The 25864-nt window shown below is 41.4% G+C and overlaps 1 protein-coding gene across 1 annotated transcript; it reads left to right on the top strand.

The window, feature by feature from the left end:
- The first annotated feature begins 1433 nt into the window (after positions 1-1433).
- Positions 1434-18087, top strand: anln2 (anillin, actin binding protein 2). The gene is made up of 22 exons (XM_072385334.1): positions 1434-1527; positions 1658-1825; positions 2055-2147; positions 3459-3643; positions 3835-3927; positions 4682-4769; positions 8629-8951; positions 9047-9141; positions 9884-10013; positions 10506-10641; positions 11058-11246; positions 11399-11525; positions 11659-11707; positions 12773-12832; positions 12919-12951; positions 13045-13066; positions 13192-13301; positions 13620-13673; positions 15262-15348; positions 16233-16340; positions 16427-16572; positions 17645-18087. Exons 1-22 carry the CDS (start codon positions 1434-1436, stop codon positions 17799-17801), a joined length of 2547 nt encoding a protein of 848 aa, XP_072241435.1. The 3' UTR covers positions 17802-18087.
- Positions 18088-25864: the final 7777 nt, after the last annotated feature.

The raw sequence follows: 25864 nt of genomic DNA, 5'->3' as shown, positions 1-25864 counted from the left end.
CACATTTGCTTAGTTATTTTTCAGTCTGCCTATGCGGCTGACATATGTAATACTGTAAAAATGCCTCATGTATGGTTGTTCAGATCAGATAGTCCTCAGACAATACAAGGATGGAGTAAAGAAGTCAGTTCTCAAGGTATACGGTAAAAACGACCGATTCCAGGTCAGCGCTCTTTTGGGATATTTTGAGGATCATATTTAACGTTGAACGGTGCGCATAATATACGAAGAACACGGTAAAAAACGACCGGCCCCAGATCAGCGTTTCTCTTGTAGCTGGATTATATCCAGAAATTTAGCGGTGCGCATTGTACATAAGAAATACGGTAACAACAACTGCTCTCAGCTCCACTGACGTCACAAGACCCGCTGAAATTCAAAGTTGGAGGAGACTGAAAACTTGCAACAAGAAAGTTGTTTTGTACTTTCTGTCAGTTAGTGGTGAGTAGTTGTACAGTTGCAGTTCGGTATCGACTTCTGTTTTGGTACGAAAGGAACAATTTATTTAAAACAAATATTCACTAACTTGGATTAGTTCGTCGTTTGCTTCTAATGCTAACTCATAGCTCGGCTAACGTTAAGTCGTCTAATTTTAGGTAAGTTAGCTTGAAAGTGGCTAGCTGGGGTTGATATATACGGTGTTTCTAACATTAGCTTAACAGGCTAAATTATGTTTATGTCATGTTGCCTTATTTCGGCCATAGTAAAGTAAATTAACTCAGCAACTTAACCCAAAGTTGTTGCTGCTAAATTAGCTGTGTTAACTAGAAAACTTTGTGTATTTAGCTACCCAGCGAGCACAGCTACCTGCTACCTGGAGATGTTCAATATGACATGACCTAGCTGAAACTGGGCGTTGTCACGTCTCCTTTGAAAAACTTAACTTAACTAAACTTAGGTTTTCATGTGTTTCCAACAAATATCTTTTTCTATTTGTTTGGAACATTTTGGGGGAACATTTTTGCACGATGAAAGACCCTTGAAAATAGCATTTAGCATTTATCCTTCATTCAGTCAGGTTCCATTGAAGTAAGCGATCTGTTTTTAATAGAGAATCATACTGTTCATGGGTAGAACAGTAGGTTAGTATGGCAGCCTGACAATATCACCCATTTCAATGCAGCATTTGGCATTTACACAAACAACACAGCTTACTATATTTAGAGATTTAAAGAAAAGACACTTGTTATTATCAGCGAGGTTAACATTTTCGTAACAATCTGTAAATTAAGCGTTTAGGTTAAAAAGATCTCTTGAATACAGACTGATATCAGGATATTTAATTGTTTTATTGTTTGGGATACTGAGAGAGTAATTTATGTTGGTACATTGGCTTATCTCTGCATATACTTACTTTTTTGTTCAGTAACAGTGAAATCTGACCTCTTGAAAGACAGTGTAGATAAGATAACATCTTGTGTTTGCAGCTCACTATGGAGACTGGTGAGGAAAATTGTGGCAATGCCAACTTGAAGAGGCAGAGAGAACCTCTGTCAGATTCAGATGATAATATTCTCTCAGCACCAGGTTTGTGCTTGTACTTACAGATTTTAATAATTACACATGATTTGCACATATTTACAAAAGCCTTTGCAGGTATTTCCTTTTGAGACTTGCATCTTTTTTTCCTAACAAGCTTCGTGTTTTTTTGTGTCAGAAGTTAATGATGGCCAGAAACGGCGCCGTCTGGAAGCAGCTGGTCAGGAGAACTGGAGTCCTAAACCGTCCTCCTCTGGACGCCTGGCTGAGCTTGAAACAAAGGCGGACACACCCATGGTTCCCTCGGTCCGCTCCAGAGTTCAGCTGCTCACTCAGAGAAGAGACGGTAATTGTTCCTCCTGCTAATGTTGTGACCGTTCACATTTTTATTAACGGGATTAGTCTGAAAGTAGTACGACTAACCGCAAAGTTAAATCATGACCTCTATATGTCAATTTAGTAAAACCTTCAGCATGCAACGCGATAATTACCGATGTCAAGGTTTGGATGAATCTGCGACAAGGCAGAAAGATGTTGTATAAGTACTTTATTTTATTTTAATTTTTTTTCATGAGGCGTTCCTGTGGCCCAGCGGTGCCTCTCAGATCCTGGAGCTGACAGCCCATCAGTCATTGCCCCCGACAAAGGCGCCAGAGAGCATCTCCTGGGTGAGGTTTCGCAATCATCCACGTCTGAACATGAAAACCGTGTCATACTTATTTGCGAATACAATTATACTTTACTTGCAAGCATCCAATTTGAGAATGACGTCTCTACCTCATCAGCTTTGGCCACAGAATTATATCTGTGTTTGAGCCCATGGTACTTTTATTTATAAAATCCACTGAAAGGTGGACATATCGTGGGGAGAGAGCACATATTTTAGTGGCTGAAGTCACCACCAACTGGACTCTGAAGAGAACAACCATGTCACTTTGTTTCAGACCCTCTACGTCTGAAAATATGTAATTCAATGAGCGGTTCAGATTCACAACTTACAGCCTCGACTTTATCATCTTCCAACTTTAAAGTCAAATTATGCTGCATTCACTGTACCCCAGAATAATTATTCAAAGTAATTTGTTCTTTCTTTTTGCTTTGCTGTTAACACCAAATTCTCATCAGCAGCTAATAGTTCACTTACCTTAAGAGTTTAGCGCTTCTTTTTTTTTTTTTTTTTTTTTTTTTTTTCTCAGACATAAATTTTGACAAGCAGTTTGTCATTGAATGCATTCCACTCATTTACACCCATTAGAAACTCGAACATAAGCAGCATTTCTCAACTAAAGCAAACACAGAGAATGAGCCTGTGGTGAGGCCCATGCTTTATGGAGCCAATATGTGACAGAGGACTTATTACATGAGTTTTTATTAAAAAAGGGGTATTAAGCTGCCTGGCTGCCTTCCTTATCTATGGTGCAGTGTTTCAACAGATCGATACCAGCTGTTCGTGGCCAAACTGCAGATAAGGGAAATGTAATCATTTAAGAATAAAACTGCCAGTATTTTTCTAATGTTATGGTAAGTGTGAGCTCAGGCAAGGAACTATGCTCTGATGGGTGCTAATATTGTGCACCATGAGTTATAGAGTGCAATTTTTATCCGTTTTATATATCCACGGTGGCTTGAAGCTCAAGGACGGATCTCAGTTACGACACCCCACAGGAGCGTGGAGTCATTACTCACACAATGCTCTAAAATGAGAAACAAGGGAAATTATAGTTGTAAGAGGAAGTTATTATGTATTCTGTCAACATTTGACATTTCTCTAAGACCTCAGGAAAAGTGATTAGCCTCAATATGTCTCCTTTAATCTGATTAAGGCTAACAAAGTGTTGTACAGTGATCTGTTTTTGTGTCCATGTAGTTTGCAGTAACCAGGCAACATGACGAGTCTTCGGCATCAATAAAAATTTAACTGACAGTCATTGGTTTAAACTGGTTATCGCAGCTTTTTAAAGTTGATTTCATTTGTACAGGTGAAGGAGAATTTAATCAGCGGCTGGAGCGCTTTAAAGCACCGCTCTCCCAGGACAGCCCCACCCTCATGCAGAGCCCCACTGACTCCTGCCCGCGGACCCGCTCCAATTTTGTGTCTGGCATTCAGCAGAAACTCCAGTGTTCAACAACGCCCAGCTCCAAGCAGGCTTCCCGTATCCGTCAGGTTGCTTCCACTCACTTCCTGAGAGCAGAATAATTTACACATCTACTGTAGATAATCCCATGATACCATGACTCCTTCGTGGTATCTGTTAATCTTTTTATCATGAAAGCATCAAAAACAGCCCAATGATGCATTTTTTTAATGTGATTTAAGAACCTACATCTGAATTCTGACTTTGTTCTGCTGTTCAGGAAAGGGAAGAGGAGTTAAACCAGTTGCAATTCCTGCCAATCAGTGAAAACGCCTGGTTGAAGAGAACCAGCTCCGATTCCTCACTAACTCAGGTGGGTTTGTGATACTTTGCCTGTAAAATAGTCAAATTTGTCATCGCTTGTTGCCGGTTATCTAGAAGCTGAAGAAAAGGATTGCCATTAATGGACTTTAAAGTAGTGAGGAAGGTTGTATTTTAGACACTTTGTTGGCTGTCATTTTATCAGTCGGTTTTCTTTTTACATGCCGGTTTATATGAACCTTAGCAGGGAAGGGACCCCGCTGGCTCCTCATCGCCCTCCTCCTGGGTTCCCAGATCTAAAAGGAGAGTTTGTTGGCCTCCCATGCAGCTCTGGGATGTGAGTCAGTGATTTTTAAAGGGAAAAACACAAGATAAACTGATTGGTCTCTTGGGCACTTTTTACACAGCTTGGAGTGATGAGTATTAAAGTGGGTGGATCACATAAGAAACAACCTCTTAAACCACATTTACCAGCTTCATTTGAACTCTTTGGAGGTGTGAAGTTCACTTCTGACACATCTTATAAAGTCTGTGATGTGGTTTTGGGTATGTTTGGTGTTCACTGAAGACAGAGGAGCATAATTCGGTGCGTCATGGTGGAGTCCTGCATTTTTCTTTATACATTTACAGTGCGTACGTACTGCAATTACCACCTTGGTGGGGTTTGTTTTTCTATTCATCACCATTCCAACTTCTCATTAGTGACTTGCATGACCTCTTAACAGTGTTTTTGTATACTCGTAGAAATCCACATAAGCATGTGTAAATTGTTCTTAAATCCTGTTGCGCCGTTCTTGATGTTCCAGCAGGTTCAGGGTGATGCTGAGATGAATGATGGCAGTTTCCTCGACGCTCCGACAGCAGATGCAGAGAAACCTTCTGGTAATATGACCGGTAAGACTTTTAACATTGTGTCGGCTTCCCTCGTAGTCTGTGACTCTTAAATGAAATGCATGAATTATTCCCACAGAGCAAACTGTTGAAGTACAGTGGGGTTATAACACAAGCTATATAAAGCCAAAAATATGATGAGAACCAGTCTCGAACACAAATACTCACAATATAAGCTGATGATTAGTCAATTTGAACCAATCTACTGTAAACGGTTTCATTACGCTCAAGTTCCTGTGCCACAGTCTTTAAAACGCTTCAGAAAAATACAATAAAATCTAATAACTGAATTCAGAAATGTTGGACTTATGTCTAATTGAGATGTTGTTAGTTAAGTTGTGGAGAAAAGAGTCGTCGGACTTACCTTTTCAGGCTCTTATGGGGAATTTATTAAGAAGAACGACACAGAAACGTAAATGGCAGCATGCTCAGAAATTCCCAATGACCTTAGTTTGTGAGATCCTTATACTTTCTGATATCATTCTGTGCGTATGGAGCCTCTGTCTGGCGCCACTGTGTCTGAGATTGCTGCCACATCTTCGTCATCGTCTAGACAGAGATCATTCTGACCTTGAACAATATGTGGCTCAAGCAGTGTCAGTCATGGAAATAAAGGAGCACGACTCAGATTAATAAAGAGTCGCAATGCAAGTTTAGGTGTGACAATTATGGTGAAATACAACAGTTTACAACAGAACCCTTTTTTTGGGAACTAATCTTTAAATTTAAAAAAATTTAAAGAATAATTCTTAATATACAAGTAAGCCAATATAATAATGGACATTAGTGATGTGAGATTTAAGCCAAACTGACGGTGGATACAGTAAATAGCCTGAAGGCCCCCAGGGGCACATGCAGCAAATCCACCTCAGATTACCACCAAGAAAAGTCATTTTGTTCTTATAGATGCTTATTAGAAATTCGATTTTCTATTCAGATTATAAAACACTGGATTAACTACTGACTTTTAAAAAAAAAAATTATATATATATAGCTAATTTCCATTTTAAGTTAATTGAACTTTATAACATCTGATAAGAATTGTTGTGAGTTTCGAGTTTTGACTTCCCACTTATTTCCCACATATTTTGAAACCTTGGTGGGTTCTTGAGTTGGCGGAAGCTGTAAATACCCGAATATGTGTTCTGATTCACTGGAAAAAGTCATTTATCTATCTAACATATGCTCCTCCTTTCAAATGAAGACATAAATAATGTCTTGCTTGATTCAGGGTATCTGCGGGGTATTAAAAAGTCTTAAAATGTCTAAAATTATCTTAAAATTTCATGAAATGTCTTAAATACGATTTTAAAAGGTCTTGAAAATGTATTAACGTTACTTTTCTTTAAAACAAATGCATAAACCTCAGTCTTGCTTTTAATTATTTCTTAATTATTTTTGAGGACGCTACAACATAGTGGACACTGGCAGCACAGCGCACCGGCATGTGTTCATACCCAGGCAGGTGTCCTTCGTCCGTGTGCGCCGTTACGGACACATGTAAACTCCGATCTGACCACATATATTCTCTGTCATAGTAACAAGCTGCTGTTGCATATAAGCGATGTCCCGTTTACGGTGTATTGTCCTCTGGATTCCGCTCAGAGAAGTCTAATTGATGAGAAACCCTAACGTGATGAAGTTAGTACACGATGTAAAGTCACCTAATGTTACTTTAATTACTGTATTTTCATGTCTCCATTATTATGGCTCATCTCCGAAGTTAACAGTAGAACAAATATTAGTTCACAATAGAGAGGCTTCTGATGTTTTTAGTTAGGTTAAGCATTTTGTATTCAATGTGAAAGAGCTGTAAAAAAAAAAAATCCTATACTTTGCAAGTAATTTGGCGCCTCCGAGTTTCCTTCATGCCTTTTGTACTTTTTTGCCAGTATGGCTGTGAAATGGGTCTTAAATTGTATTCATTATGGTCTTAAAAAAAAGTCTTAAATTTGACTTGTTGAAACCTGCAGAGACCCTGTTGATTAAAACGTTCGTGTGAGTCTAATTTTTTTAGGGAATCCCCAAAAATGACAACATGAAGGATTGCTACATAATTGATTTTTGTGAAATGGTGATCCCAGAATCTGTTGAGCAAAAGGCAAGAGTTAAACTTCGACACTTGTTGCTCATTTTGGGGATATCTGAATGAATATCTGTCGGGCTTAGGAATGGTGTGCTTTAAACTGGAACACCATAACTATTCTGAATCTCCCTTCTCCACCATGTAGTCTTCATCTTTCTATGCAGCTGTTAAGTTGCTTTTTGCTTGGCCTTGATGTAAACTAACCACCATAAATCCCGCTCTGATGCTCATCGTGTTGAGTTCAAGGTTCTGGTGTCGTAATGAGATGTGAGACTCCTTCATCAGGTGAAAGGTCGTCCTCTGCCTCTGGACCCCCGGCTGCATCCGCACAGCTTGGAAGCTCTCGTGAAGAGCGGGATCGTATCGGTCATCATGGTGAGGAAGTCGGGGAGGAGAACGAGCAGAAGGCTTCTGTTGTAAATGAAGACAAGCGGCCCGGCTCAGAACAACCAGAGAGCCAGGCCGTGTTAAAGCTGTCATTCAGCGAGCATCAGATTGTGTCACAGTTGCCAGCGACTGATGAGCAGAGTGTCTTAAAGTCTACTTCTGTAGATGAGTCAGAAGTGGAGGAAGCAACAGAGGTTTCCAAACTAAGTGAAGAGGACACATGTGAGGTGTTTACTTTCGATGAAGATGAAATATTGGGCAATTCTTCATGTGGTGATGAGGCGGAGATCGAGCCTTCAACAGACGAGGAGTTAAAGATGTGGAGATATCCTCAAGGCAACGTGTATAAGAATGAAAAATCTATCGTTGATAAAGAACAGGAGGTCTGCACTAAAGAGGCGTTAGAATCCTCCAAACTGGACAAGGAGGAAGGAGGCACTTTTACAAATCATGATAAAGCTGTCTCAGCTGAGACTGCTGGCTCTCCTGAAAAGCAGGAAGATAAGAAAGCTAGGGCAGAGTCAGAAGATGTTTCTGTGAAAGAGGAACCTGTCTCCGAAGGGGACCGAGGGACAATCGAGTCCTGTGACGGATGCCATGAGAGCATCCCTACAGAAAGTGTTGAGAAACAAGAGCAGGAAGTGGTAGGATGCACTGATGGTTGCGATGCATTTGAGCAGTCAAAAACTGGCCAGGCGGTCAGTATAAAAGGTGTAGCTGAAACCCCGAAAGAAAGCCAGATGGAGACCGCAGATCATGAAAGGAATATTGAAGATGTAGCAGAGCTTTCAGGACAAGCTGAGGGTGCACCATCAGACTCTGACGGTCATCATGGAGCTCAGAGGTTGACAGCGATCAAGACGTCAGACTCGGACAGAAGGCAGGGTGTTCAAGATGGACAGATGCACGAAACTCAAGAGAAGGAGGGAAGAAAAAGCTCAAAGAAAGTCACCTTCGTCCTGGAGCCCGAGCTGATTAATAGCTCTACTTTCTCTGAGAGCGACACGTCAATGGAGTCCAGGGCAGAGATGAGTCTGTCAGGTGAGATCAGTCTGAGTATCTAAGTGTTGGCACCTGGGCTGCATTAAAGATGGGTGGAGCACATGGGTGAAGAAGCTTGTTGGTAAGGCAGTAATGGGTTTCCACTGCTACTAAGAGTGACTCACACAAGCAGGTGGTGTTCAAGGAGGCTTGTTTTGCACTTGCATGGAACAAGATGTTGACATGTGTCACTGAAGGAACGTTCTTTGTTCCTCGGTATTACAGGAGTAAGCTCTGAAATGAATGATGCACATGTGAACATGAAGGAATGATGGTAACAGGATGTATTAGGATGCTTTGTTTTCAGGTTTGATTTGATGCAGGATTTTTTTGTATTTCTGTTGTCAGATGCCGGTTCAAGCCCTCACGATGAGACCAACACAGCTGAATTGATTGAGCAGATGTTTGACGAGGTGCTGGAATATGCTGAAAGGGTGGAAGAAGATAAAAAGCGTGACGAAGACGCAGAGGACCGCGATAGTGGCATCGGTGTTTGCTCCGGAGGCAAAGACCAGATGGACGTGGAGAAGGACAAATGTGAAGATGCCAAAGAAGAGGAGTGCGATCCGAACGAAAAGCTTGAAAGCATCGGAGATGAGCTGCTCACGTTTCCCCCAAGCGGCATCCTGTCTCCTCTCAGCAAGTCTGTGGAGGCTGTGGTCACCCCAATGGTGAGATTATAGATGATGGAAGCAAATAATCTGCATTCCCTGCTGATATTTGAACAATAGATTTTATGACTATTCTGGTAATTTTGCCCCAACAGCGACTGGCAGCAGCCCGAGTGTCCAATCCCCCATCTTTGCTCCTGAGTCCAGAGGAGACCAGCACCCCTCCTGCTGAATCTGCTCCTCTGTACAGGTACTAAATTAATGGGACTGAAATGTTCACACGACAGATTTGACCAAGACAACACAATAACTGAATGATGATTACAGCAACTTGAACAGATCTCTGGGCTCTTTTAAAAGATGCCATTCAATTTCTGTATGAGTGTTAAGCTAAAACTATAATTTTCGGTGTATCGCAGTTTAAAAATACATGTTAATTAAAAAATGTCACGCAAATAGCACATGAAGCAGAGTAAACACATTGTGTCTGAGGCAAGACAGTGTGGGGGTGAATATGAGTCGAGTCTAAATGAGGAAAAGGGTTCATATAAAATAACAGCTACAATAGGAAGAGAATGACAAATGTAAGGAAAAGTCAGGTTAGACATGGTAAAAGACTGATAAAAGGATGTCCACATGAAACTTATCCACCATCCTCGAGCGTAGGATGTCCTGCTGAACGTGAACAACATTCAGATGGGAGCTGTTCCATTAAGCACTTTGTAGGCTAACACCAGTGACTTGGATTTGATGCTGGCGGCTAACGGTCGCCAGTGGAGCTCAGTGAACAGAGGGGTGACGTGTGCTCTTTTTGGCTGATTGAAGACCAGACGCGCCGCTGCATTCTGGACCATCTGCAGCGGTTTCGCAGCACAGTCAGGAGAGCGTTGCACTAATATTCGTGTCAAACAGAAAATGATGGAACCGGTGTTCTGTGATTTTTGGACTTGTCTTTTTTGTGCATGATGAAATGTTTGCTCTGTGTTTGACAGCATTGATGCGTACCGCACACAGAGACAGAGCAAGCTTCCCACCATTCAGAGCGTCACTCCTGCAGTTCAGAGACGAACTCCAGAGACGCCCAAGCCTCAACCCTCCGTCAACACCAAGGAGAAAATAGCAGTGTGTGCAACGTTTTTGTTAATATTTCTGAGAAGTGTGAATTCCTTCAGCTGAGATGTGGAAAGAAAACTAACAACCTGAGACTGCACTTACTTCACTAGTTCAGTCAAACGTGGGAAGTTTACTGTAATCAGGGTTCTTTCACATCCTGAAAATCCACTGAAAAATTGAAACTCTTTAACTTCTGTTCAAGATGAGATGTGTATTAGTCTGCTGAGGTCAGAAAGGAGGGAAATCAAGTGATGAGAATCTGTTTTAATCAGTTACTTAAGTCAACTTCTTTATCAAAGCCAGGTTTTATATCCTATAAGTTTTAGGTAACTGAACATGTTTGAAAAGAAACATTGAGGACAATATCCCATCTTCTTTAGATTTTACTTCCCGAGAGAAGTCTGAAGTAATGCAACAGCTGATGCTGGCTTTAAGTTGAAATGAATCTTTAGCACACTCCTATTCACTCATGATGATAGCTGTTGTGCTGCTTTTGTCCAGACTCTCAGCGAAGAAGCGGGAAAACTGCAGACTGTGATCAACCAGACTCTGCAAGCTCTGAGCTGCTGTACCGACGAGGAACATGGACGAGGCTCTCTGGAGGAGGCTGAAGCTGAGAAGCTGCTGCTGGTCTCCTGTATGTACAACACAGTCCCAGCACTGAAAAGAATGAATCTCATGAAAGCAAATCAAATGCATACGTTTATTCAGTATTCACAGCATTGTCGTGTAACAGTTTGCATGTTTAGCACATGCTAATTGGGGATCTTGGGAAGTAAAGTTGTCTTTATTTTTGTCTCAGATCACACCATCAGATTATTTCTATACCTATGCTCACATGCCTCATCAAGTCTCATAAAAATCAGTAGTTTTAGTCGTTATCTCCCTATAGCGAGGGGAAGAGATACACCATCATTTGCTTTCAAACTGGGTAAAACCAGGACTTTTAACACTGGAAGTCACTCTAAAAGAGCAGCCTGGGACTCCGACGGTATCCACAACCCTTGTTACTGATTCTATTCAAAGTGTTCGTCTGAACTGTCTGTTTGACAGGTGAGAAACGCTCTGCCCTGCTGGCAGAGGTGGCCAGACTGAGAGAGGAGAGGAGCTCTGAATCTGAAGAGGCAGCAAAGGAGGACACAGAATACGTTTCTCAGCAGCCCTGCAGAGGGACGGTCGGCATCACGGACATCCAGCTGCCTCTCAAGGTGGAGTTTGTCTGCTCTTCACACAACCGTACAGGTAGGACAGCAGGAAAACCTCCCTGCATGTGTTTTTAATGACTGTTGTCGAGCAGTTTTGACCTGTTTATTTCAAACCATTCTTGACTGAGAAAGCCAACACTTAATTACACAGATGCAGCAGTCCTTTATTTTGGTTGTGCACCCATTTAGGTCGACCGAGCCATTACTTCTTTGTTCTGATCCGCTACGGGCCCTGCAACATCGTCGCCACTCCCCTGGCAACAGCTGCTGACGCTCGAAATGGAGACACCATCTCCTTCCCAACATCTGTGACGCTGTAAGCTACTTTTACACGTGTTTCATAATGAGTCCTTGTTTGTGATGGAGTTAAATTCTGATTTGTACTCGGAGTACGTTGGATCGATCTATTGATTGATTGATGTAGTGCTTTGTTTTCCTTGATATTTCAGGAAAGATATTCGCTCATCTTTTGAGATTGATGTGGAAGTCTACAGCCTGGTGAGACTTAGAGGGATCCCTTTGTCACTCAACCCAGTGTTGACTCTTGCTCTGGACATCAGTCGTAGATATTTCTACATTGTTTATGTTTATTCTGGCTTCGACATGTGCATGTTGTTTGTTGGAGTGAGTTTAAGGAGGAAGACTGTTCTCTATTCCTCTATTGTTAGCAACCATGTAGTTCAGGGATGTCAAAAACATCAACGCACCTGATCCAGATCAATGCCTCATTTGCTAGTTCGTGCAGAATTGAACAATCTTTCGAAGAGATCCATTTAATCTGAATCAGGTGCCTTGAAGCAGGGAAGCCTCTAAAACCTGCAGGACAGCGGCCCTCGAGGACCAGAGTTTGACATCCCTGATGTAGTTGCATTTATCTACTCATGTCCAAGGATAAAGTGAATCTTGTTTAATGCGGTTAGTTGTTTGGATACACAGCTGAAACACATCTATAGTAGCTGTTAGATGACATGTTATCTCATTTTTGTGTGGTATGGCGAGCCACCAGGGACATTGTTCAGAATTGGCTTCCATGCAAACATGAAATCAAACTCTCTCACATACTATTCTGAAACCTAACACGCATACTAATGAAATGCTCTCACATAGATAACTGCAAAGCATGGACTCAGACACACTGCTAAACAAATGTCTCCACTTCTTTATGGGTTAACTAAATGTTAGAAGGAGTTCATGATATATTTCTGGGTTTTCTTTGGACTTTAGTTATTGGCAGGCAACTCTCAATAAACCAAATACTTGTCAGGAAGTACTGCATGGATTTGATGACCAACATGACAGATGCCCCTCAGAAGGGAAGTAAAAGTACCACAAAAACCTCTCAGGAAGAGTTGGAGCATCACTTTATTCGTTGAGCCTTTAAAAAAGCAAACAAACACAGACATGACCTTCTTGTCCTCGTGATAGTATTTCACTTGAAGACAGTGGCTCCAGGTGTCTGCGTCCAGGTGTCAGAAAGCCTGCTTTATTTAAGAGTTTAAACTGTTGAAACACTTAGTCTTTGTCATTTCTATGTTTTTATGGGCTTGTTTTTGTTGCATCTAGTCCCACACTTCAGGCACCATCTGCAGCACGGACCGGACGGTCGCCACCACCAAATCACGGGTCGGTGGACAACTTTCACTTATTATGAGCCGGGCTTCTGTTTGTCAATAACACCTAATTGGTTTGTGCTGTCTTCAAATATTCAGGTCACACCAAGGAAGCTTCTAAATACACTCACAGTAGGTATTCAGCTTCTATTTCATGACTCTGACTGTGGATGTTGTTTTCTCCCACCTCATTTATCACCAAACCTTTTCTCTTGTTTTTAACAGAGAACCAGTAACAGTTTGACGAGTAAGTTTTAGTTTTCGTCAGTATTGTAGGTTGTTTTTTTGTTTTGCCTGTTTTTCTGTATTGTGGTGATTAATGCTCATGCAGCTCATTGCAAATGACTCGATCTGAGCTACTCTGACCTTCAGGCGCTGCTCCCACTGCTCTCAACCCTCGTCGCTCCAGTAACTTTTGTCTGGTGGGCTCCCATAAGATCACTTTGGCCTCGTTGGGACACTCCAAGTTCCCTCTGGATAAGGTAATCACTCTGAAAAGGGCTGTTTTCGGTTTCCTTTGACAAGACTGTTTCAACATTGTGTATTTTGCAAAATTAGCAAACACAAGTCGGTGATATAAAGTTTTCTAAGTTTATGAATGTAGATAATTGGGTTTGTTTGAGTGACACCTTGTAATGCCTCCACTATCTCTGGGCTTTGCACATTTGAGCGCACTGTGCCACAGATGCCGCTGTTCATCACTTTGTTGTTTATGCTGTTAAAAGTCTCCACACCTGGGTGAGCTCACCGGTGATGTAATTTCTGTCTCTCTCCCCCCCCGCCCTGCTTCTTCCACTCAGATGAAATTTGAAGGCAAAATCAGGAGGCTGCTTGGAGATGAATTTCAGGAAAAGGTTTCACTGTTTTCACGACACTGTCACCCTTTCACTTCTTCGTGTTCTTCTTCTGTTCTGTGTGAGACTAACTTGTTTCTTAATGAATTTAAATCATGCTAATTAGCACCTTGTTAATTAACAAGTAGGTTGACGGCATCCTTATACAGCCATGTTGTCATTTTGACTCCTGTGGTTTATTTACTGAAGTGCATTCTTATATATGTAATTATGGTGCATTCTGTTTATAGTTGCATGATCTCTGGCAGGAAAACGGCAACATAAATGAGATTTATTTCACCTTTAGATATCTGCTCTCTGCCTTTTATTAAAGGGAAATATTCAGAAACCCCTTTTCCAAAAAAGTTGGGACGCTGTGTCAAAACGCAAAGCTTTTGAACCAATGTTTCATCCATAAAAGCATTTTAAATGTTGAAAGTGGAACATTTTTACTATTTCATGAAAAATGTCAGCTCATCTTGGATCCGATGGCACCAACTCGGCTCAGAAAAGTTGTTTCCCACCGTGTAGCCTCCCCTCTTCCGTTTACAGTCTGTGAACGTCTTGCTGGACCTTCTGGAGAGGAAAGTTGTGCCATTCTTGTCTGATAGAGGATTCAACAGTCCTGGGTCTTCCTTGTTGTATTTTGTGTTCCATGATGCTCCAAAGGTTTGGACTCCAGGCAGAACAGAGCAGCACTCATACGAGATGCAGTATGTAGAGTCGTCCTGCTGAAATATGGAAAGTCTTCTCTGGAAGGACGTCGTCTGGATGGGAGCAGATGTTGCTCTAAAACCTGTTTGTACCTTTCAGCATTGATGAAGCCTTTCCAGATGTGCAGGTTTCCAGTTCCACAGGCACTAATATCTGTGGACAGAGAAGACGGTAGTGTTGCTGGATCACATTGTGGCTTCTTCTCTGCATGACTGAGCTTTAACCTGCATCTGTGGAGGTTACGGTGTCCACAGAAGATGATTTCTGTTCCTGAGCCCCAGCAGTGATTTCCAGGACAGAATCAGGTCTGAGAGCGATCATGGACATCCTGTATCGACTTTTAAACATGTCCCGTGCAAACGGAGACGTCTCCAGATTATTTTAATCTCTTGATGATATCATGTTCTATATATGATGGAATATTTAAACTCTTCATAAGTTCACTCCAGGATTTAAACCTCTGCCCATCTTTACGTCTGAGAGGCTCAGTCTCTCTAAGGTGCTCTTTTTATACCCAATCATGTTACAGACCTGTTGCCAACTAACCTAATTCGCTGCAACTTGTTCCTCCAGCTGTTTCTTTTTCGCACCGCTTGCTTTTCCAGGCTTCTTTATAGACTGGTCGCTGCCATCAACTCAAAGATGAGCCAGATGTTTTTCATGAAAAAATAAAATGTTTCACTGTTTTAATCTACATTTTACACAGCGTTGTAACCTTTCTTTAAGAACTGGCTTCGCCGTGGAAACCTCTTACATTCAACATATGTTGGAACCTCGTCTGCTCACGTTTGAACCAGAACAACTGATCTTAAAGTAGACCTTCTGTAGAAGAACAAACTAAATTAATTAAATGCTGCTGGTTTAACAGTCTGTACTCTCCTATTTCCGGCTGTAGGTGCCTTTTCTCTCTCCTCTAGAGGGCAACATCTACCTGCGACTGGATAGCGAGAGCCACTCGAACGTCCAGCACCAAGGCTTCCTGGTCAGTGAAGTTGGGTTTTTTTGTCTTGTACAACTTATCGGATGTCTTCTGTCATATTAATACTTGAAAGAAGTTGCTTCTTATCTTGGATGTTGGACTAGAACTGTGCAGAAATGAGTCTCATCATCTTTGTTCCTGAACGTCTTTATCTGAAAGGATACAAGCAGTTTAAAAAGTAGTCCTGGCTTGATAAGCAGCTCACACTTGTGTTGAGGACATTTGATAAGTTATCTTAGGCCTGTTTACATTATTCCATCACTGACTAATCCGGATTATTTCAGATGGCTGCGATCAGTTTGCACACGTCGTCTATGCACAGATTCAGATCTGTCGCCATTATTGCAGTCATTTTGTAATCTTAAAGACCTTAAAAGACAAAGGCGAGTTATGGACGAAAGAGCTCAACAATGAAGGTAGAATGGTATCTTTCACAGATGTTGGAGGTATGTTTGGTCTTCTCCCGTCCAAAATTGTAAAGGTTTTGACTGTCCTCACAGTAGTTCCACTGGATTGTTTTGTTTCTTATCCCACCCTCCGTTTAATGTTTGTAAAAACAACAAAGAATCCTGCGCTGCAGCGTTTTGGACACAGAAAGTGCGCCGACCGAGAAGACCTCGACAAAAGCAAAGCAAATATTTTTAATATTGTTCCTTTTATAGCCTAATTTGCAGTGAAGCTGAGTTAGACTTCTTCATCCTTTCTGGTGACTGCACGTTGCTTTTCACTCACTTAACATTGCTGTGTATACCTTTAGAAAACACTCGTAGTATTTGAATGTCTGTTAAAGCAAACAACGCTTTAGTGTTGTTTAGTTTCCTTTTTCATCTGCACTTGGATTGCATTTAATTACACTGAACTAATTCCTCTGCTTCTTTTGCCTCCAGACAATGTTTGAGTTGGTCAGCGGATATGGTTTGTGGCATCGCCGATATTTTGTTCTGGAGGGATGCAACATGTTCTACTGGAACCATCCGAATGACCGAGAAACCAAAGTATGGCCAGACCAACGGATGTGCATGCAGAGTAAGCCAGCTGGTTGTCGTCGGGAGTTTTAATTTGGGCCTTTTCAAAATTGCAGGAAGCGGAAGGCAGCATCTCTCTGTCCAGGTCTCCCAGTCAGTGCGTCAGGCCAGTCAAGAGAGATTCGTGTGCTCGACCTTTCACCTTCGAGCTGGTGAGCAACATCGCACAGCAGCAGGACCAAAACCAGGACACGTTGTCCAAGTAAGTCTGTAGAAAAATACCAACGCCCTTCAAACTGAACGTGAAATTACACATTCTTTACGTCTTCAGTTGGTTTTTTTGTGTTTGTCATTTTCATGTCTCATAATCGGTCAGCTTTAAGTGTGAGAAACGCTTTTTATCATCAAAAAGACAGTTTTGTTTGTCATAACGCAGGTGACTGCACTGATTTTAGCTGAGTTTCCTCTGGAATTCTATCCTGCATCCTGCTCAGTCACAGCTCTTTGAAGCATTCACTGAAAGCAGCTTTTCATGCGACAGAAACGTCTGTTTTATTGTTCTCCTCACTCTCTAAAGTCTCACATCGCCAGCTGATGAAGTCTCATTCACCCCTTTAAGACCACAGCGATTTCAGGGCTGGTGCTAAAGCCACCTTTAAGCTAGTTCTAGCTAAAAATCTGGTTTGATTCCTGTTTTTCCCCCCAGAGCTCTTTTAAATGTCTTTTCAGTGCATGTTTCACCTTCTTCCTTCAGTGTTTTCTTAACTTTTCTCAGTGTTTTCTCAGGAAGACAGTTTACCTTCACATAAACTACAGATTACAGCATTTGTCTCGTGTTGTTCCTTCAAACTGATGTTGGATGGAGGGATCCAGAAACGCCAGCTGACCACATTAAAGCACAAACTTATGTTAATAAGTGTAGCTACAAACAGTGTTCGGCGACTGTGAAGGCTGCTCTTATTGGGTAACAACATTGACAGACAAACCTTAAACAGCAGGAAAATGAGAGAGAAACACTGAGCTCATGCTCCTCCGCTGATGCTTTGACTTCACATCCATGTTGAAGTTCTGTGTTGAACTGAGGAGACTGAACGCTGGATTTTTAAACATGGTGGTCACATTTCAGTTGGTCTGGTTGCCTCCTGATGTAAGCAGCTATTTGTTCTGGACCAGAGTAGAGTTTTTCGTTGCTATATCCGTTTTTTTTGGGGGTGGTGGGACAAAGGACCGGCTCAAAGTTGGGCTCTAAATCCGAACCAGCACTGAAATCACATGGGTAGAAACGGCTGAATCATTTTGAACCTCAGACTGACGTCGGCTGTTGTCTTTTTCAGGTGTTGGTTTTCAGCCGACACCAAGCAGGAGAGATTGGACTGGATGGAGAAGCTCAACCAAGCCCTGTTGGACTTTCACACATGGAGCCGAACCCACGCAGAAAGTCTGCAGTCGAACACGAGCAGCAGTGGGAGCCTGAGGGAGAGTATACTGTAACTGCTTCCTGTAATCCTGGAGCAGGTGGACGGGCTGACTTCAGGGCTGACTTCAGGGCTGCAGGAGATGAGGCCGTTTCACTTTGCAGTGACACGACACATCTGATGTTGATCTTTTTGTTTCTTTTAACCTGAATCCAATCTTTATCGTTGGCTTTCACTTTTATTTGCAAACTCATAGTTGCTGATTAATAATCTGTAGTTTTACTTTATCAGGTTTTTCTGGAAATCTGGTTTTATTTGGATTTATTTTCTTTTTTTCCAGTTTTTTGGGAGTCAGTTGCTTTAGCTTTTCTTTTTTTTTGGGTCACTTTCAGTAGTTAAAGCAAACATTCTCCTGTAGCTTGATTTACGCATTTATTTGGATTCAGATTCTATTTTTGTATTGTTTAAACTGGAAGGATGAAGAAGTGATAATAACTAAATGTTTAAATCTAATAAACTAATCCAAGATGGGAAATTGTGCTTGAAAAAGCCAAAAACACTACAAATGTAGATGTAGAACTAATACTCGCTGGAGTTTGAATGGGAGCTTGCTTAAAAGCACCGTGTGTTAGGATTGATGGATGTTTTTGATCAGAGGTGCAGTCGATCTGTTAAAGGTGGATTTTGATCCTCTGAAATGTCAGATATTTTGTCTGCTTGGTGGGAAACGTATAATTAGCCGTTTAATTGTTCTGATGATGAAATCTCAGCCTGTAAATGCATTCGTTGATGTGGAGAAGGTTTCAGCAACGTATAACTGCGTCACCGTGGGGTTTTCTCTAAATATGGGATGTTTCCTGAATAAATTGATCTGTAATAAGTACACATTTCTGTCATTTTGAATCTGTAAAGTCGTCGTCAGTCATAATGTGACAGGAAATCTGTGGCGTCTTTTGTTAAATTTTTCACTTGTAATTCGGGGTTTAACTTCTTACTCAATGTTGTGTAGAGTTCACAGATATTTTTAACCAAACTTTTTGCGTTCCTGCCCCTAAAATCTCATAAACCGAAGGCTGCTGGAATGAATGTGCTCTGTTGGTTCTTTTCTATGTATTTTCCACCTTTCAGTCTGTCACTTTCTTATAAATGTTGTTTGTGGACTTAATGGAATGTACCAATAAAATAAATGGATGGAAACGCAATGGCAAATTTCTCGGGGGGAGGGCAGGCAAGAGTAGCAACGACTAAAGTGACCTGTTCAATGGGTAAATTATTAAGTAACAGGTCAGCTGTCACAACTTAACTCATATCACCAACACCGCATATAATCACCAGACTGCAAGATAAAGATATTTGCCCCACATGCTTGTAGGTAATCAGTTTACCTTCAAATACCTTTGAATACGGAGAGATCTGCTTCACCATTAATTAAGATGGGGACTAAATAAAAGTTAAAAACAGTATTTATTCCCAATTCTTGACTTTATATTAGCATTGATTTTCCATTATAAATGGTTACAATTTCTGTTGTTAATAACAACACCAGAATATTTGCATTAAAAACATGTAAACATGTATGGAAAAAAATTATAAAAAACAATATCAACACTACAAAGATAATGTGTGTTCTTTCTTTTAATGAAACAATTGTCACTCTACATTCTAGCGCATGGTACTACGCTAGCTATCTTCGCGCTACGCTAGCTATCTTCGCGCTATGCATGAAAAAAGTACGTAGGGGTGAGATTTAATCCTAATCCTGTCACCCAATCCATAGAGATTTGAAAATATTTGATTTTACATTAGAGCCTAAGAGATCTGAACACATCACACCAGTTTTAAAATATTTCCACTGGCTTCCAGTCAGTCACTGTAGATTTTAAAAGCCTGCTGATGGTTTACAAATCCCAGATCGGTTTAGGCCCAAAATGCATCTGTGATGTGTTCAGAGAATATAAACCCAGCAGAGCTCTTAGATCCAAGGACTCAGGTCAGCTGGTCCAGTCCAGAGTCCAGACTAAACACGGAGAAGCAGCATTTAGCTGTTATGCTGCAAACAAGTGGAACAAACTGCCACCAAACGTAGACATTTTTAAATCCAGGTTAAAAACATTTCTTTTCTCATGTGTTTATGCATGAAATCTGCACAGTATCTTTTAATTTGTCTAGACTGTTACTCATTTTTAATAATTTTAATTCATTTTATTTGTTTTATTTGCTTCTCTTTATATTCTTTTATGTATTTTTAAGGCTTCTTCCACTCCCCGCTGCAATGCTTTTATTTTATGTAAAGCACTTTGAACTGTTTTGTACATGAAATGTGCCATACAAATAAACTTGACTAGAGTCAATGGGAGCAGTTTAGGCGCCCCAAAGGGGCAGTGCCTCATGGAGCACGGCCTCAAGCTGATTGGACTAACCATAGACATTATAAAGAGGTATCTTTATATGTCTATGACCTTAAGGTTGTGCATCGCCCCTGTCAAAACGGCTTCTAAAACTCTTCACTTTGTTATCAATGTTGTTTATGTGGACTTTCACAATAAAATAAATGGATTAAAACGGCTTCTAAAACTCCTTATATGGACAGATTTTTACCATAAAGATCAACGCTGCTCGTTTATCTCATGAATGGTTTTTGGACTTTTCGTCCTGATAGAAAAACAACATAATGTTCTGGGTCTGAATGCTTCCTGTTTCTATGATTTCAACACGCCCTCGTCCTGTACCTGCTAATTATCCTTCACATATAACAGAATGTAAAAGTGTCAGCGGGACCCGCTGGTGTGCTGCACATGTAGAGCCTGAGAGAGTCGGGCAGGAAGGCTGCTCAGGTCAGGAATGTCAAGCAGGAAGTGGTCTAGAATTAGACTTCCTGTTCATCCCATAGCTCCTCTGGGTGGAGGCACTGCTGGGTGTTATGGAGCTCAAGGTGATGACAACAAGGGGTGGGGAGCACTTTCTTCTACTCTATACAGCTGTGTTGAACAGGACAACACTGGCTGTGTCAGAAGCTGTGTACGCGGTGCCGGGCGGTGGTGCAGTACACCACCCACAAGTGTATTAATCTGTTAATGTGAATGAAAGTTCCAGTATCTCTGTTCGCTCATTATATCCAGGTTATTTACACTTTTTTCTCAAGTTTTACTGCTTTCCACAATGTGAAACTAACCGGAAAACACCCTAACTACTAAAAGCACATATATTAAATATATAAATGCATTTAAAGTTTAAGTTGAACCCCTTATGTTCAAATTGTTCTTATGGCCATAATAGAAACTGTCTGATATAACGATCCCCATGGACTCTCTCAGTTTTATTTCCTGTTTCTGTATCAATAATCTACAACTAATGGATATAAGAGAAGAAGAAGGAGTGATGTAAGAGAAATGTTTGAAATCTTGTGGTTGCAATAAAAAATAAGTTTCAAGTTGCTGCTTTTTGCACCCTTCATTTTTAAGGTCGTCGCTGTTAGTTCCCACCTGTCTTTAAGGGGTTCCTACATTACTTTAGTACTTGTTGGAAACACTCCAACTCACCCCAAACCATCCCGGCTCGATCGCTGTTTGCGGAGGTCACAGGTCATGTAATGCAGCTCTATGTAAGGAGGTGTTTATTGGCTCGTTGTCCCACTAATTTCAAACCAGGTGGTGTGTCACAGCAGCACGCTACTGAAGTGGTTCCTTAAAGTTTGAATGAATCTCTCGAGTGTCACTACCTCCTTCGTACCTCGCAGTGCGGGACCACGTGCGCAGTAGATACCATTAAATTAACATCCTAGAGCTCAATTAATGAAATATTCCAGTTGAAAATCATTATTCATTACATATGGAATGCGTTGAGAATAACATAAAAATGATCAATATAAATTAAAATGATTATTCCATGGAGGTCTGGATTTGGAGTCATACTCAAACCCTCAGGATGTTCTCTTGAGGGATCACCTACCAGACCTAGATTAAAGCATCAGTCGACTCCTGGACAGGCTGTGGTCTAACGTGGCTTTGGTGGATGGAACGAGACATGATGTTCCAGATGTGCTCGGTTGGAGTCAGGTCTGGGGAATGGGCAGGCCGGTCCAGAGCGTCAATGCCTTCATCATACAGGAACTGCTGACATACCCAGAGCCCACTGCACCAGCATATGGTCTCAATGGGTCTGAGGATCTCATCCCGGTACCTAATGGCAGTCAGGGTACCTCTGGCTAGCACATGGAGGGTTGTGCGGCCCTCCAAAGAAATGCCTCCCCACACCATTACTGACCCACTGCCAAACCGGTCATTCTGGAGGATGTTGCAGGCAGCAGAATATTCTCCACGGCATCGTCAGGCTCTGACATGTGCTCAGTGTGAACCTGCTCTCATCCGTGAAGAGCAAAGGACACCAATGGCAAATCTGCCAATCGCCCTGCACAGTGTTGGGCTGTAAGCACAAGCCCCACTTGTGGACATCGGGCCGTCATACCACCCTCATGGAGTCTGTTCCTGACAGTTTGAGCAGAAACGTGCATATTAGTGGCCTGCTGGAGGTCATTTTGCAGGGCTCTGGTAGGGCTCCTCCTCGCACAGCCTTGCACAAAGGAGGAGGTCACGTCCTGCTGCTGGGTTGTTGCCCTCCTCCCCTGCACGTCTCCTGATATCTCCTCCATGCTCTGGACACTGAGCTGAGAGGCACAGCAAACCTTGCTACAGCTCGCATTGATGTGCCATCCTGGATGAGCTGCACTACTTGAGCAGCTTCTGTGGGTTGTAGACACCAGCTCATGCTATCTCTAAGGGTGAGAGCACTGACAAAATGCAACCGCCACCAAAACATCAGCCGGTAAGGATGAGAACGGAGAAATGGTCTGTGGCCACCACCTGCAGAACCATTCCTTTGTAGGGGTTCTCTGGCTAATTGCCTCTCGTTTCCGCCTGTTGTCTGTTCCATTTGCACAACAGCAGGTGAAATTGATTCACATCAGTGTTGCTTCCTAACTGGACAGCTTGTTTTCACAGAGGTGTGATAGACTTGGAGTTACATTGTGTTGTTTAGGTGTTCCTTTATTCTTTTGAGCAGTGTATATGCCTACGCTGAAGACTTTTTAATGACTGTATGAAGTGATTTGTGTTGTTTTATTTCTTAATAATTCAAGTTTTTCCACATAAATGAAATGAGTAGGTGTCCATGCTCATACTTTGTACCTGTAATGTACCCGTGTTGGATAATATCTTTTGTCTGATTTTTGCCGTAAATCTCTGTCTCTTTGTTGTAAAGATCTGCAGCAAAGAGAGTAACAGAGCAGTCAGAGACGCAGACCGTTTGGATGTCAGTGTGACACGACTAGAGAACAGTAGGTCAGCGGCCTTGTTGTCCTTATTGATGTGAGCCCACTCTGGCAGAAATACACCCCGCACAACATCCTGGTATGTCAGCCTCAGCTCCGTTCCTTACATGGCTCTGGAGGAAGTTGTTCCTGTTTAGCAACAATATAGGAGGTGACGCTGAGGAGACTTGTTAGTAGGACAGAAATAAGAGATTTATGGATGGAAATCTACAATCCTTTTATGGGTAAAGGGATGTGGGTAGGTTATGCAATTCTGTTATATTATCATGTACGGAAATTACTCGAGGTCAGTTTTTTTTTTTAGCATTTTCCAGGTCAGGATAAGTATGAGAAAGACCACTTTATCTGTTCTGTTTTCCAAGAGATCAGAACAAACATCAGTTTCACATCGACTGAATAGAAATGACAGATGTAGCCACAGATATGAGGTTGAGTTTAACACTGCAGCCATGTTTGTTGTTGAATGAGCTGATCAGCAGGTGCAACGTTTGTGGTTCAGTGTACTCGCTGCATATGTTGAAGTGTCTTTGGACAAAACAGCTGAGCTCCAGGCTGCGCTCGGTGGCGATACCTTGCATGGCTGCTGTGTGTGAAGGTCATGAAGATCATAAGCCCTTTAGGAGGCGAGTCAAGGTGCAAGTAGCTGATGTTAGCCGCCGAGCCTTAAAGCATGTCCTGCTTTCTCTGTTGTACACCAACATGAACATCATGTTGCTATCATGTAGACTTGAAAATGAGCGATAAATTACCGTAAATGTATCAGGAAAACATTCTCAGTAATTTTCTCATTAGAGGTGGTGCCCCCTGCTGTTAAAGCGAGGAGAGAATACAGCTTAAGGGCTTTTGTTTTTTCCTGATCTGGAGGCTACATAAAACTTTCATACATTCAAACATGTCGGTTTGTCATGATTGTTGGAGCCAATATCCTCGCCACTCTGTGAGAGGTTTGATTGCAATGAGCTTGAAGTCATGATTTGCAGTTCTTATACTAAAAGTATGGCCCATATCCAATATTTTATATTTGTTTTGTTGAGGGGAACACGTAGTACCAGCTAGTTTACCTTCACTGTTTTACACCTTGAATAAAATGCTGAGCAATGATTTGGTCGTATTTGATTTGCAGGAGCTCCAGTACCAAGAACTTCAGTTTTCTGGCCAATATTTGACAGCATAATGGCGCACAAGGTCAGAATATTTAACATATGATGATTTTAAAGCAATTTAACAAACTTCTAGATATCTGAAAGTGAAAATTAGCCGAAAAGTCGACATAAAAACCTGAAAGCGTGACACTTTTAAATAAAAAATTTGTAGTAAACCTGCACATTTTGCACAGTTTGTTATATAGTTATGGTTCACTTTTGTTTTTGTGCAGATATAATCAGAAGACAGGAGAACGAGTATTGAAGTTACATTTATGAGGCGATGACAAACATGACATTCAGCATTCAGTTTAGTACATTTGGGTGTTTTTTATTTAGAAAGCTGAAACATCTCAGTAGCATGAAAACAACTAAACATCCTCTATTTCATCCTTATTTCAGACCTCATTTACAGCCAACATTTAGTCTTAAGTGAGGCTGAGATCAAGTGTTTATCTTTTGGGTGGGATGTGAAAAATTCAACATCAACTCGTTGTTGCTGTTTGAGTGGCTAAGCTGGTGTTTAAAGTGTGTGATTGCAAAAGAGTTGGTCTAAAGTTTGCAACTACACAGTCTGTTATAGCCCGAATGGGGGCCTGTTACACACACATTTTCCTGCTGTTTCACTGCAGCCAACAACACAGCTGTTCTTACTCATCCGTCTGAAACAGTGATTGAATGGCGGCCCTAAAACACCCTGCGTTAGCCAGCTGCTGATAAAATCTGCAGCCTTTTGAAAAGGATAATGCTGTGCTTCTGCAGTATGTTGTGTGGAAGTGAACTTCTGGCAGTTTAAGGAAAAATCCACAAAAAGTACAAAATGTGTACAACAAATCTTTCCTTATCAGACTCAGATGTACACGAGAAAAGCCAAGTTTCTCATTATGTTGAGGTAGTAATCTGTTAATTCAGGGTGCTAACTCAGCATTTGTGATTATTTGTCATTATGGCTTAAAGGATTTTAGTTTTTTCATATCATTAGCTGGTGTAAAGTGGCCCTGACATGCACAACACAACAAGAAAATGGAAAAAAAAAACTGCATTTTTCAAAAGCACAGCGACAGCCAACATTCTGGTTTTTAACTGGACCTTTTTATAAGCTACTATATTTAATAAAAGCCACAAAAAACAGGCTAAAAGAGTCCGTACTATGTGTAGATTTATTTAGTCAAAATGTGACCAGTCAAAGTTTTGTGGTTCTTGGTCTAACTTAGTCTAGAGCCCCCAAAAAGAAGTGAAATGGCCCTTTTCTGCCTTCTCCCTTAACTGTCGAATAAGAAGCTAACGTTAGCATTGTGTCATAGTTAGTGTGTGGTGATGAAAACAGCTTGGTTTAACCCACATTATTAGTTTAGACTTTATTTCGGACGTAGCGTCATCTTGACATCACCTCCTGAAAAATGTCATGGGGTTCAAGAAAGATGGCGGGAAAAATATATACTGGCTTAAGGAAAAGACGATAAGTCGACGAAATGCACACCAAATACTTGTGTCTTATCACATTGTTCCATGATCATTATGCTACGTCAGAGATAATATAGAATATTACTTTTATAATAAAGTTTGTAACTGAAACAGAGAAATATTATGTCGTCACGGCTGCTCAGACTCTTCCTCATATTTATCCACATGAATCACAGTTGGCACGACTATAAAAGCTGCAACCGCAAG

Source organism: Leuresthes tenuis, unplaced genomic scaffold (assembly GCF_036924035.1).
Source record: "Leuresthes tenuis unplaced genomic scaffold, fLeuTen1.0.hap1 SCAF_5, whole genome shotgun sequence".
Taxonomy (NCBI): Eukaryota; Metazoa; Chordata; class Actinopteri; order Atheriniformes; family Atherinopsidae; genus Leuresthes; species Leuresthes tenuis.
The sequence above is the reverse complement of the archived record's forward strand: the minus strand, read 5'-3'. Positions and strand labels throughout refer to the sequence as shown.